The 12457-nt window shown below is 37.2% G+C and overlaps 1 protein-coding gene across 5 annotated transcripts in view; it reads right to left on the bottom strand.

Moving 5' to 3' along the window:
• Nucleotides 1-12457, bottom strand: part of LOC107088760 (arf-GAP with GTPase, ANK repeat and PH domain-containing protein 1-like) — a 33129-nt gene that overhangs the window by 7242 nt on the left and 13430 nt on the right. For 4 of the 5 annotated variants that reach the window (XM_015381128.1, XM_015381129.1, XM_015381125.1 and 1 more), the window contains exons 2-10: nucleotides 8031-8089; nucleotides 4790-4877; nucleotides 4517-4602; nucleotides 4303-4438; nucleotides 3371-3505; nucleotides 3111-3229; nucleotides 863-1006; nucleotides 673-747; nucleotides 258-362 (exon numbers count right to left, since the gene is read on the bottom strand). In XM_015381128.1, the coding sequence (XP_015236614.1) occupies nucleotides 258-362; nucleotides 673-747; nucleotides 863-1006; nucleotides 3111-3229; nucleotides 3371-3505; nucleotides 4303-4438; nucleotides 4517-4602; nucleotides 4790-4877; nucleotides 8031-8089 (947 nt within the window). The remainder of the gene's footprint in view (nucleotides 1-257; nucleotides 363-672; nucleotides 748-862; nucleotides 1007-3110; nucleotides 3230-3370; nucleotides 3506-4302; nucleotides 4439-4516; nucleotides 4603-4789; nucleotides 4878-8030; nucleotides 8090-12457) is intronic. The other variant, XM_015381127.1, reaches the window with a different exon arrangement.

The following is a 12457-nucleotide window of genomic DNA, read 5'->3' as shown; positions in this document are numbered from 1 at the left end:
TTTACCATAAAATCAGTATGAAGTGTTTTATTTATATGAATGACAAAAAGGACTCTCCCTCCAGTGTTTATGAGAAGAGCCACTTTAGAGCAGCAGCAGAGGAAAAATCTGGAGCTGGACAAACAGAAATGAGAACTGTCCTCTAATGTGTTATAACGTCTGTAAATCTGCAGATAACCCCTCCCCAGTAAGCACTCTGCAGGGCTTTTGCCTCCGCTTTACGGCCGTATTGATCAGTGCATGGCAGTTTTTCTTACACTGGAGCTGGAGTGATAAGACAGCGTGCCATTGTTGGACAGGGTGACGTATTTCTTCTTCCACTCCTTATTCAGAGAGTTGCCACTTCTCTTGAACAGGACGCCCTGATGAAAACAGCAGAAGACATTTGCAGTTTTATTATAGGAGACATTCTGCCTATAATTAGAGAGAGAACAGCAGACCCTTCAAAGCGCTGCAGCTCAGAGCTCCTATATTAATAGAACACCCCGGAGAAAGGTTAGAAAAGATGAAACAATAAACTGATGCTTAGGTAACAATCAAATCAGATCCATTTTGTTCCCTTCTGCCATCTGAAAAGGGAACTGTCAGATATATATATTTTTTTTATTGCAGTTGCCTGTTCATAACAGTTTTTGTGACTTCTGCATTTTCTTTTAACAGAGAAACACAAACCTGTTTTAGAGCAACACCCCGCGCGCTGCTCTGGTCCCCCTTCGAATCACCTGATTTTTTATCTGTGTCCCGGTTCTGAAACAAAACCAATAACAAGTGTTTTTAAAGTTCGACAGAGATGATGCGGGAGAGCAGGATGGAGTGAAAATGAAAGTGAAATGACATGAGACCAAACAGGGCAGGGACTGACCTTAAACAGGGAGGGCCGCCTGGGGATGGTCCTCAGACGCGAGCTGCCGCCCCCATCCGCCTGAGTGGGCCTCAGATCTCTGTGACCCACCACAGGGGTGGAGGGGAGGGAGCAGGCGTAGCTGCTACTGGGGCCATTACTGGCCTGAGAGGACAGGTTGGGAGTGTGGGTCAGGAGGTCAAGATGGGAATAGAGATGGGAGGAGATGAAGAGAATGAAGATGAGTTTGGGATCGCTGTGAATGAGGGCGAATGTGATGAAGGATGTAATAAATCGTGTCTCAGATGTAAAACCAGACTTTTAGTTTGCTGCTTCCCTTCTAATAAAAATATTTGTTTTAAAAACCAAAACTGTGAATGACATTCATATAATTCTTTATCATAAAAGTTCACCAAAACGGTGCAACAAAGACGTCTTACAGATCTCATAGCGCATGTTGCTGTGCTAAAAAAAAAAAGTTGTGTTTGCAATTGAGATTAGAGTGAGGAAATGCATCGTTATTAACAAAAACCTGATTGGTTTAAAGAAATCTCTTGTTTCCTGAATCCTACTAAAATCCTACTAAAAGCACTCCAGCAGAATAAATGGAATTTACTTGAGAGGAAAAAGAAACAACTTCAATATTACTGGTCTTATACTTCAGTTAATTTAGATTTTTATTTAAAAAAACAATAAGAATGAGACGAGGCAAAAGTCTTCCTAACAAACTGGGAGGATTTTTTTTTATTAAACATGTTTTAAAAAGTGGGGCTTTTAAGTTGATTTTCACTTTTCTATACATTTGGCATTGAACTTAACAGCATTTCTGAAAAAGAACCGTATAGCTAGAGTCAAACATTAGTGTGGATCTGTTTCGCTGCTTTTGGTTGGATCCTAAATTCTGCTCTCTATAAAAAGGTGATGTGAAGTGACCCAAAACTCAAGAACATATTGGGTAATGCAGGATGACAATGATCCAAATGCCACAAGCCGGTTGAAATTAAAATATATCTTGGTCTAGTCAAAGTCCAGATTTGAATCCCATTAGATATTGTAGCATGTTCTTGTGGCTGAACTAAAACAATTCTGCAGATAGAATTTGGTTTACAATCCCCTTCAGTGATGAGAAACACCAAAGTTATTAGTTTCAGGTCCGAATAACTGTTTCAACACAGAACTAGATTCCTTGGTTTGCTGTTTTACACCTAATACTTGAAATCATAACAGAAAGTTGTGTCTGTTGGATTAAATCAGTTTTAAAAAATGAATTTAGCTTCTACCTAAATTGATTTTATTGGTAAAAAGTGACTAGATTAAGAGAGTTTTAGTTTAACAGTTGTCAATTTAAACTATTGAAACAAAATTAAAGTTCTGAGCTTAAACTTGTTCATTAAAACGATTCATACAAAAACAAAATTCATCTATAGATCATTTAGAATGATGCAGAATATAAGTATTAGTTGATCTTTGATCAAGTTTTACACAAGAATATATATATTGTGTGTGTGTATATATATATATATATATATATATATAAAATGTTTTGTAAATCTTGGATGGGTCCAAATGATCTAAATATTTACTGGTTAAGATATAATTGACACAAATAGATTCTGCACCTATAAGAATAGATGGATTTAGTCATGTGAGTTCCCAGAGCCTATTAGGTCCATGGTAGAACCGAGAAACTGCTTTTCTGCGTTAAAATTCTTAGGTTAAAGACAATAACAACAACGAAGCAAAACGAGGATGAATATTGGCCCAGCTTTGAAGCGTTGGTGCTGACTTAAGGAAGCAAAGAGACTCATTATTCACACAGAGGTCGCTGCTTTCCTTCTGGATGGATAGTTTTTATAATTGTGGTGATTGTGGTGAAATGATTTTTTTTTTTTTTATTTACATATTTATTTGTTTTTGGATGGGTAAATTAAATATTTGCTAAAGTTAGCATTAGAACTGGCGAACCTGTGGAATGGCTGGTAAATAGTATTGAAAGAGAGTGTGAGTATAAGAGGATTTTAACTTACAGCTACCACTTTTCATTTAATTACTTGTTACTAACTGAAGAAATGTATTTAATTTGGTGCTAAATTTTTGCATTAGGGTTAGAAAATATTCAAAAGTTGAAGTTAAATAACTTCTCCCTACTCTTCCTAGAGTGATTTTGGTATCATTCTTGCCATTCTCTGCCTGAAGCAGAAAGGTGAGGAAGATGCAATGAATTGAGAATAATGTTATAAACCACTCTGTATTGATGGGGGGGTGGTACCTGTCCAGGAAGTGATGCAGATCCAGGTGTGGAGCCTCCAGAGTGACTTGGAGAGTTGGGCAGAGATTTACAGGCCAGCAGTGCTGCCTGTTTCTTCAGGGCTACGATTTTCTGGGCAGCTGAAAACCACACAGAGCTATGATTAAATCATCCTGCTCCGATTCAGAGCATCATGTAGGTTTTTTGTATAATATTCCTCATTGCTTTTAATCGATCAGTTAAAGGTTTTCTGAAAGTGCTGGTAAAATAAATTGACTCACCCTCTGAAAAGACTCTGTCGACGTTGAACCCATAGGTGGCACAGGTCTCATAAAACAGCGAGTGTTTGACATCGATGCACAACTGCCTGGCTCTCTGATCCTCGATCACTCGAGGGTTGGTGCTGCTTATTTTATCTTTAAAAAATACAGGACAGAAATAAACAAAACGGCACTTAACAGTCAAGCTTAACATGAACATCAGAATCAGAATCAGAAATACTTTAATAATCACAGAGGGAAATTACTTTTGTTACACGCTCCAGTTACAGTTTTAGATGATATATACACACATCCAACTATACAATATAATAAAAATAAAATACAATATAATAAAGATAAAAAGATAAAAATAAAACATATTTTATTCATCACCATATTTTGCTTGTCTCTACATGGACTTAGGTAATGAGACATGTATGGTTATACAGAAATTAAATGATAGCAGAACTATTATTATGATTTATGTATGAATTATGTAAGTAACCAGACTCTTCTGAGTCTACCATTTATGGTAGAGCAACAACAGGTCACTATGGACGGATGGATTGCACCCCATTCAACCGTTATTCATGATAAAATGTCTTTTCCGTCTTAATAAACCATTTTCTCCACTTTACTGAAAAGCAAAGTAGCTGAAAGCAGTGTCAGGTCACCTTTAAGTGTTTCCACACAAACAGTAATTAGTTTAAAAGAGAGGAAAAAACAACTTTGACATCAGATGGAAGCTTGTTATAATTATAGCTCTTGTACAAAGTGCTTCCTTAAGCAGATAGAGGGTGTCTTTGTGCCAAATGAAGAACTGTCTCTTAAAGCTAAACAACAGATATCAGTGCAGTCAGTTTTAACTATGGAGCAGTTATTTATCTCAAATGCATGTAGTGTTTTGAGCTACATTGAGTTAAGCTTCAGGATATGACATTTTTTAGGGGTACCTTGGGTTCCAACAACAATGACTGGGATGTCAGAGCGGTGTGCACTGAGCTGACTGTAGAGCTGGTAAAGCTCCTGGAAACTAGCTTCATTCTCCAAGCTGAACACCATGATCACTGCATCCACCCAGCTGCAGAACTGAAGGAGCAAAGCCAGGGGAGACGTTAACTCCTAACAAACAGTTAAAGGTGAAAAAAACGGCAAACAAAGGAGCACCTGTGCATCAGGAGCTCCAGCTTCCTCCCGGATCAGTAACAGATGACTCTGACCGTCCACCAGAACTTCCTTTTTATACCTTCCCCCTGACAGGAACAATGAAAGTGACAGACAGGTTATTCAACAGCGTGACAGATAGGGGATGTTGACATGATCGCATGTCATCCTCAACAAAGAACACAACACATCTCTGAGGAGAGGAATATAACGGCCAATCAGATAACTCCTTTATGCTTTTCTAAATACACTGAAAAGAATGGAAAAAATAATTACCATCAGGCTTCTCAATAGCAGCATAACTGCCTGTGATGTATTTGTTCACCAGGGCCGACTTTCCACTTTTCAGGCTGCCTAGAATACCCTGAGACAGAAAAGGGAAGGAAACACAACAAGAACAAGTTCCACTGTTTTAGTGATGGGATCATGTTAAACCGAACTAGATTTAATTAAAACATTTGATTGACACTTCCACTTCCTTTCCCACATTTATTTTAGTGTCTTAGTAAATCTGTGTTTTGCTGCTTTATGTCATTCACATAAGATGTGCAGATGACACAATTGTGTGACCAATGTCTTCTATTGCAGGCATATTACCTGCTCTCATAGCGGTCTAACATTAAACATTTTATATTACTGATGTTCATAGATTCTGATCCAGGTGTGCTGGATCAGATCCGCAAATTAAAATATTCACAAAAAAGTGGTTTGAAAAATATTGGAAACTCTTGGTTTCACACCCTAATCACCTAATTAATGGAAAACTGTCACGATCTTGGCGCTGGTGTCTCATTACTGCTCATCTTATCCACCTGCTCCTAACTCTATTTAAGCTGCTTGGTCCCAGCCATCAGTGCCAGATTATTCTTTGGCTTTTTGTGAGACTTTTTTTTGGCATAACTCATTGTGTTCTGTTTACCTGACCTGACCTGTTTCTTTATTCGGACCTTTGAGCCTGGCTGTCCCTGTTCTTATCTGTTTGCCTGACCTGTCTTCGGACATCTGCCGGATTCTTCTTGTGGACTGAACCTTGATCTGCCTTCTGACTTTGACCTGGATTATCCTGCCTTCCGTCATCTGCTTGGATCTGTCCCCCTGCCATTTCTGCAGCCTTCAAGGCTTCAGTGCGTGGAACTCTCTGGCGGTGTGCGCTGCATCTTGTCAGCTGACCAGCTCAATCCTACCATGTTCTCTAGGCAAAAGCCTGAACTGTAAAACCAGGTTAGTGACTCACGCGTTCATGATCATCTTTCGTCAGATTATCGTGGTCACTAACCTGTGTTTCTCTCATGTAGAGGTTCCTGCTTTGGACGCCCTAGCCGCTGCTACTGCAGATTCGCAGATCCAGTTTTAAATAAATGCTTTTGAAGTTATCCCACTGTCTGTCTTGCCTAAATACTGGGTCCCTTATGTTCTGAGTCATTACACAAATGCCTGTAAAGATTTCCTAAGCCTCTAAATTATTTCCCAGTGTGTGTCAGTATTCAGACAATAATCATACACAGCCCCCAACAAGGAGGGTAAGCTACAAAAGATCTTTGTTCCAACTGGTGGCAGTAAAGAGTGCACCAGCAACAGTGATGGGTGACCACAGTCCTAAGAGGATTGTCAAGCAAAATTCAACCAAGGATTTAGGAAAGCTTCACAAGGTGTTTACTGAGGCTGGAGTTAATGTTTTAAGAGCCACTAAGCATAGATTGACCTACATGTTTTCGACAGGATGTCAAATATGCAACTAACTTTTTGAATAATTCATAATTTTATGAAATTATCATTTTATGGAAATGTTGTATTTTTGATCTGTTTATAAGGAATTTAAGATGTACTGTAGACATTTCAAAGTTTTAAGATGAAAAGAATCAAACCTTTGTCTATAAGCTTTCAGCCTCACAATTTTACTTATTTGGCGAAAGATTTGGACAGTTCTAATGTTAAGAGATAAGAGATAGAAGACTAAGTCCTCTTCTACTTGCAAAATAGGATGTATAAACTGCAGGTTCAACATTTATGGCGGTGTAAAATGTATTCAGATTTTTTCCTTCACTTAAGGATTATACTTTTGCACTACCTTACAGAACGACTGGTTTAAGTATTTTTTTTGTACACCTTTTTCAGGGTTTTCAGCTAATGTTTGTATGTGTAAGATTTACAGCAGGATACGTTGTCTCCTCAAATCACTTGCAGGAGCAACACAGTATTTAAATGAATGTTAAGATTCAAAGGAAGTCTAACTGAGTAACTTTCAGTTCAAAAGTGAGGTTGCTTGGAGTTTTATATGTAACTATCATTTTTCATTCAGGAAATCTAGGTCTACAACAATCCCCTGGTTGCCATCAAAACAGCACAGATTATTAATTAGGGCTGAAACAATTAATCGGATTCTTTGTGATTAATCGATTATTGAAACAATCGTTATCTAATTTAGAAATCGATTAATCGTTAACTGGAGTGTAGAGCCTCTAAAACATGCTTTTAGTTGACAGAGTCACATACTACAGCAGTAATTATACCAAAATTACCAAAAAATATGCTAACATTTTGGATTTGAGATACAAAAGGTTTTTTCATCTGTCAATATCCTCTATCGAGAACTCCTCAAGTGGAAGATTTTTAGTTTCACCTGGTTTATTTGGCAAAAAATCTCCTGTAAGGAACCTTTGGCTTTTCAGTTATTAATCGAAAAAATAATCGACTGATGAATCGATTTGGAAAATAATCGTTACTTACAGCCCTATTATTTATAACATCTCACACAGTCCATACACAAAAATCATCCATGACACAATCTCTTAATATGTTACTTCCCAAATTCTGGGGCAAAAAGAAAACATTGCAAATCTATAATTATTTATCTTAGATATATTAACTGTTTAAGAGAAACCATATTTCATTGAAAGGAACCTGTTTAAGGCTTTAGCAGCTTCACCTGTATGTATGTGTGTGTATTGTAAAAAATAAATAAATTATTTTATCGCAGGAAGTTTTCTTTTCATGTCTTTTGAACCACACTGTAAAAATGTAGGAATATGAGATCTATTTTTCTCTATATTCATGTTGCTAACCTGTGCAACACACCCCACACAAACAATATTTTTTATTACAAAATTATAATTCAGTAAATTTTTATCTATTATTTTTTAGTTTTGTGTTTTTTGAATTACTGGTGTGAATGCATTATTTTCTTTAATTGGAAGGCATTTTATTAAAAATGCTGCGGCTAGACTTGATAATTAAAGCTAACTTTGGATAAGAATAAGAAAGCAGAACACATTGAATTTGTTCTTAAGGTATTACAAAACAAAATTTTCCCAGAAACTGGCTTCTCCTAACACATACACCTCACCAGAAGACCAACATCATCTTTTTAAATATGTTAACTGTTCTGATACACTGCTTACAAAAAACGTTCCTTTTTTGCTGTTGTTGTTTTTCTGCAGCTTCACTCCACAGAACCAGTTCATCATGAAAGAACTGTGAGCTAAAGGTGTGATCTATCATTGCAGTAATGGACACTCACCAGTCTCAGCTCCGGGATGGATCGGCTCAGCATCCACTCCTGACTGTTGGCGATATTTACTATAAAGACAGACAGAGAAAAACGATCAGCGAACTGCAGACACAAGAAGGGATTCATCATGTTGGTTATATGCAGAGAGTAAGGCAGCCATCTTAACTGCCTGTTGAAAGAGGGGAATAAATCACACATCTGCAGTATGGGTTGCACGGGTGGTCCTGCAGGTCACTGTAATGAATATAACCTTTCCTTCACAGCAAGGACTCCAGTACGATGCAACCAAACTGCTCTTCAACTGTTTAGCTTTTGCTATAAAGGGGTGCAGCTGCGGCAGTACTTAGGTTTTAATGGATTTCTTTAGTGATCTCTCAAAAATGTTTCAGATTTTCACACAATATCCCCTCTTAAATAAAATAAAACAGAGGCCTGACTTGTAATTTTAACTATAATCTCATCTGATGAAAGGAATAACACTGAGTCACTGCAAAGTGACAGACAGGCAGAACTGAAACAGACTATAAAAATGTTTGAAATCTACTTCCTCTTGACAGAAAAAAAATTATCTGCAAAGCTTGGAAGGTCCCTCTGTTTTTTAAAAGATAGAAAGGCAGATTTAGATGCAGTCAATGCCATATCATTATCAATGCACATTCTAGCTTTGAGCTTTTAATCCCAGTTTGCATATATCTTTCAATCCCAAAATGAGAACGGATATTTAAATCCTGCTGCCACCATTCGGTAAAGCTCGCTGCTAATCTACAACATAACAACTGAAATCTAATTTCACAAATTACTGAGTAGAACTGAATAAATAGGCTTATTCGTAAATTATGAAACCTGTGCCTTCCCCTAAATCAGTAACCTTATTTATCATTATCATTGTTTTTTATAATTCCTTCACACTGTTGTAAAACTAAGAAATGCATTACAAACCAACCTTGAGTATGCTTATTTACACACACCTAAACATGCTTCAACTCTGTGCAAAACTGTTGAAAGAATTGTCCAGATGTGACATTGATAAGTATAATGTTAGTCATTATTATTAGTTTTTCAGGAATCAACTAAATACATATGGTGTTAAAGTTAATGACGTTTTCCTCTGAGAACAAATGACGACCAGTTTTTCATAAAAGAAACGGCACATGTAGATTTGCCTTGAGCACTCTACTTTGTACCACATAAATCTCTGGTTAAGTTTAGTCTGTCCTCTAAAATGAAGTAAAAAAACAGTTTTTAAAATGCTAGATTCTAATTTACCCAATGGCTGTCTAAAGACCTGTGGCAAAAACAAAGAAGAAGGTGAGCAGATATGGGTTAATTAAGCCAGGAGCAGCTTAAAATGGATTATGCTTTAGTTTTAATTTACAGTAAATATTTACAGAATGTTTTTGTTTTTCCAAAATAAAATTGTGATGCTAATTTTCAGTGTTATCACTTGAAAGAATAATCATGTTTATCCACTTTGAGCTAAATAAAGATTAGTTGGAGAGAACCTTCCCATCTACTAGTAGAACACGCAATCTCTATACAGATCAAAAACTTTGTGTGGATTAGAACCAGGGAAACGAGTGGCAGTGTTTGCTGTGCAGCCACATAGCCAAACCGTTACCATCTGTCTTTGTTAAGTTAATTAACTCACCATTGACTCTTTGTTGTGCATGAATGCACCTGGATGTGCCATACCCATGTTATCAACATAGGGACTGAAAATAGTCTGCTTAAGGTCAGGAGCTTTTTAAATGGAAGTGAACACCAGTTATTACATTTTGTTACCATGAGATTTCAAGCTGTTTTGAATTACAGACTAAATACAGAAAATATAATAACTGGCTTATGCAAACATGACGATGGGTTAAATTAGCATAAAAACTTCTGCATAGTTTTATTAGTTTTGTCCTTGCTCTACTAAACATATCTGTATTTACCAGCATAGGTCATTTATTTCCATTTACTAGTATAAAGCTGTATATAAACTCTGTTTTTAAAATAAAAGATTTATTCAGCAGTGTCTTAAAAATCTACTTGCATGATACAATAAGAATTTTTGGATGTAGACCTTCGGAAAAAAAACTTACAACAGTACTTTTCTTCAAAGTTTAGTTTTCATTTGAAACTGCAAAATTACCTATACTCACTGGCTATCTAAATTAGAAAACCTTTTAAACTTTGCCACTGCTAGCAAATGCCTTTTCCCATTTTTTCTGACCTATTCAGGTAGAGACAGTTTAGGTTAGTTGAAATCAGTTTGATTCATTTTCCATTACAGCAGAGCATATGTCAGTAGAGACGGGGTCTTTAAATCCAAGGCAGCCAGCAGTCCAAAGTGACGTGATTTGCATAGACTTCACAACAACAGCCTTGTCTGTTGCTCCGCTTGTCAGACTCAGACTAAAAGAGGATTTCTAGAGAAGGCTGTGGGCAGCGAGATGAGACACTCTGGGTATGCACAGGATAGGGAGACAAGCCATACAGTTTTAAATGGGAGGATATGAACCAGGGCTTATATGAATGTAAGCTAATGCTACTCTATGGTAATGCTACCTCATGCTTAGTTGGTGTTATTGTTTATGGCATTGCTCATGAACAATAACCAATGTAAACCAATTTAATGGTCAAAGTTATTATTTAGATATTATTCAAATATGCTGTAACTTGTGACACCACCACCAAACCAATCAGTGACCGATGGTCCTCTGAGATGTTTTCACTGCAACTCGGAACAGATGGAAAACCAAAGGAAGCGGGGACTAAATATAGTAACCAATCCATGTCATTGTTACTATTGGAAATGATAAAATCTTGAGTAACTTTTTCAAAATAATAGAGACTTATTTCAATAGGCATTTAGTTGTTTTGAGCTGAATGCAATGAGATTCAAATCCTGGACAAGGCCCCAATATTTACCCCCTGGCTCTATGCTACATGTGCAAAAACATGTGAAAACACAACTGCAAAATGTGTTTAATGGATTGAATATAGCTATTTACTTCAGCTATCCATAAATGTAAATATGCAAAGAGAAACATCAACTATGTTTAGGGTATTTACTGGTCATATGTGCCAGGGACATGATTTTTCTTGTGCCGAGTTTTTTTTTCTTTAAACCATCACCTAGGGTAGTGATGTCCAAAGTTAGTCCTCAAGTGTCCTGCATGATTATGGATTTTTCCTGATTCAACACACTTTCATCAAACTGCAGATGGACACCCTTGATCTGCTGGCTATCAGTGTTTTGGTATCTCAAAGAGAATCCACATTCTTCCATGTTAACTAATAGACAGGAACAATAACATAGGCCTTCTGCATAATATATAGAAAACCTTTTCAATACAAGCACAGTGTGGTGAGTTTTGACTAGCTACATTATGTCTTGCTAACTTTGAGGAGCTTTCAGCATAAAGAGATTTAGAATAATTACTAAAGTACCTTTTTCAGGCTAGAGATCTGGTTAGAAGAAATAAAACATACAAGGTCTGATGTGCTTTTTGTTTGGATTCAGCTACGAACAATGATTAAAACTGTGGCTGGATCTAAATCTGTAGAGATGCCAGATAAATACATTTAAAGAAACTGAGATTTCATATGAGCTGTTGCTGCATGTTTCCTCTTTGCATAAAAAAAGGGCACTTCTTATCCTAAAGATACACTAACACATTGATACTCTGTCTCGCTGTGTCTCTCTGACTGAAAGCCCTTTTTATGGTCTGATGCTGGAGCCAGAAGTGATTAGACAGTGAGGTCCTTCAGCTGCTATGGTGCACACATTTCCAAAGACAGCCAATTACCTCCACTTCAGCCATCCAGCAGAAAAGTACCCTGTGGTTGACTTTCAGATTCCTAACTCAGTTTTTTTCTTTCTTTTTTTTTGATAAAAAAATGTTCACTTCTTTGAATACACTACATCCACTCTAACACAGGCTTACATTTCCCTCTGTCTCATCAGGCGCTGCATCTGTAGCAGCAGCGGCACAAGGCAGGCCTTACGGTAACCATGGCAACACTTCCTCCTGCCAGGAGCATGTGCGTGCATATATATGCGTGCATGAAGGGCTAGCCTCGTTACTTGTTCGTGTGCATGTCATACTGCGTGAATACACAATGGGCGAATGAATACTTAAAAAGACGTCTGTAAAAGGCATGCTCTGTTGGACACTACAGCTGCATGAATAAATCTTAAAATCTTTCTATTTCAAATACTTGTAAACCTATGTGTGCCTCTGCAGTATATTTTAAATAAATCCCAACTGAAACAAAGAGGTAGAGAGGGGAGCAATGAAGCTCCAGCTGCAGAAGGTGCAGTGGGTGGAATATCAAAGACTGGATTAGAAACGTTCTCAACTGGATGTGGAGCCAGTAAATATTCTTTGATAGTGAGACTTGCTTGTCTGTTGTATGCCTCCCTTATGAGATTTAAACCCACACAAGGA

Source organism: Cyprinodon variegatus, unplaced genomic scaffold (assembly GCF_000732505.1).
Source record: "Cyprinodon variegatus isolate N-32 unplaced genomic scaffold, C_variegatus-1.0 Scaffold228, whole genome shotgun sequence".
Classification (NCBI taxonomy): Eukaryota; Metazoa; Chordata; class Actinopteri; order Cyprinodontiformes; family Cyprinodontidae; genus Cyprinodon; species Cyprinodon variegatus.
Note: the sequence above shows the minus strand (reverse complement) of the source record. Positions and strands in the feature narration are given on the sequence as shown.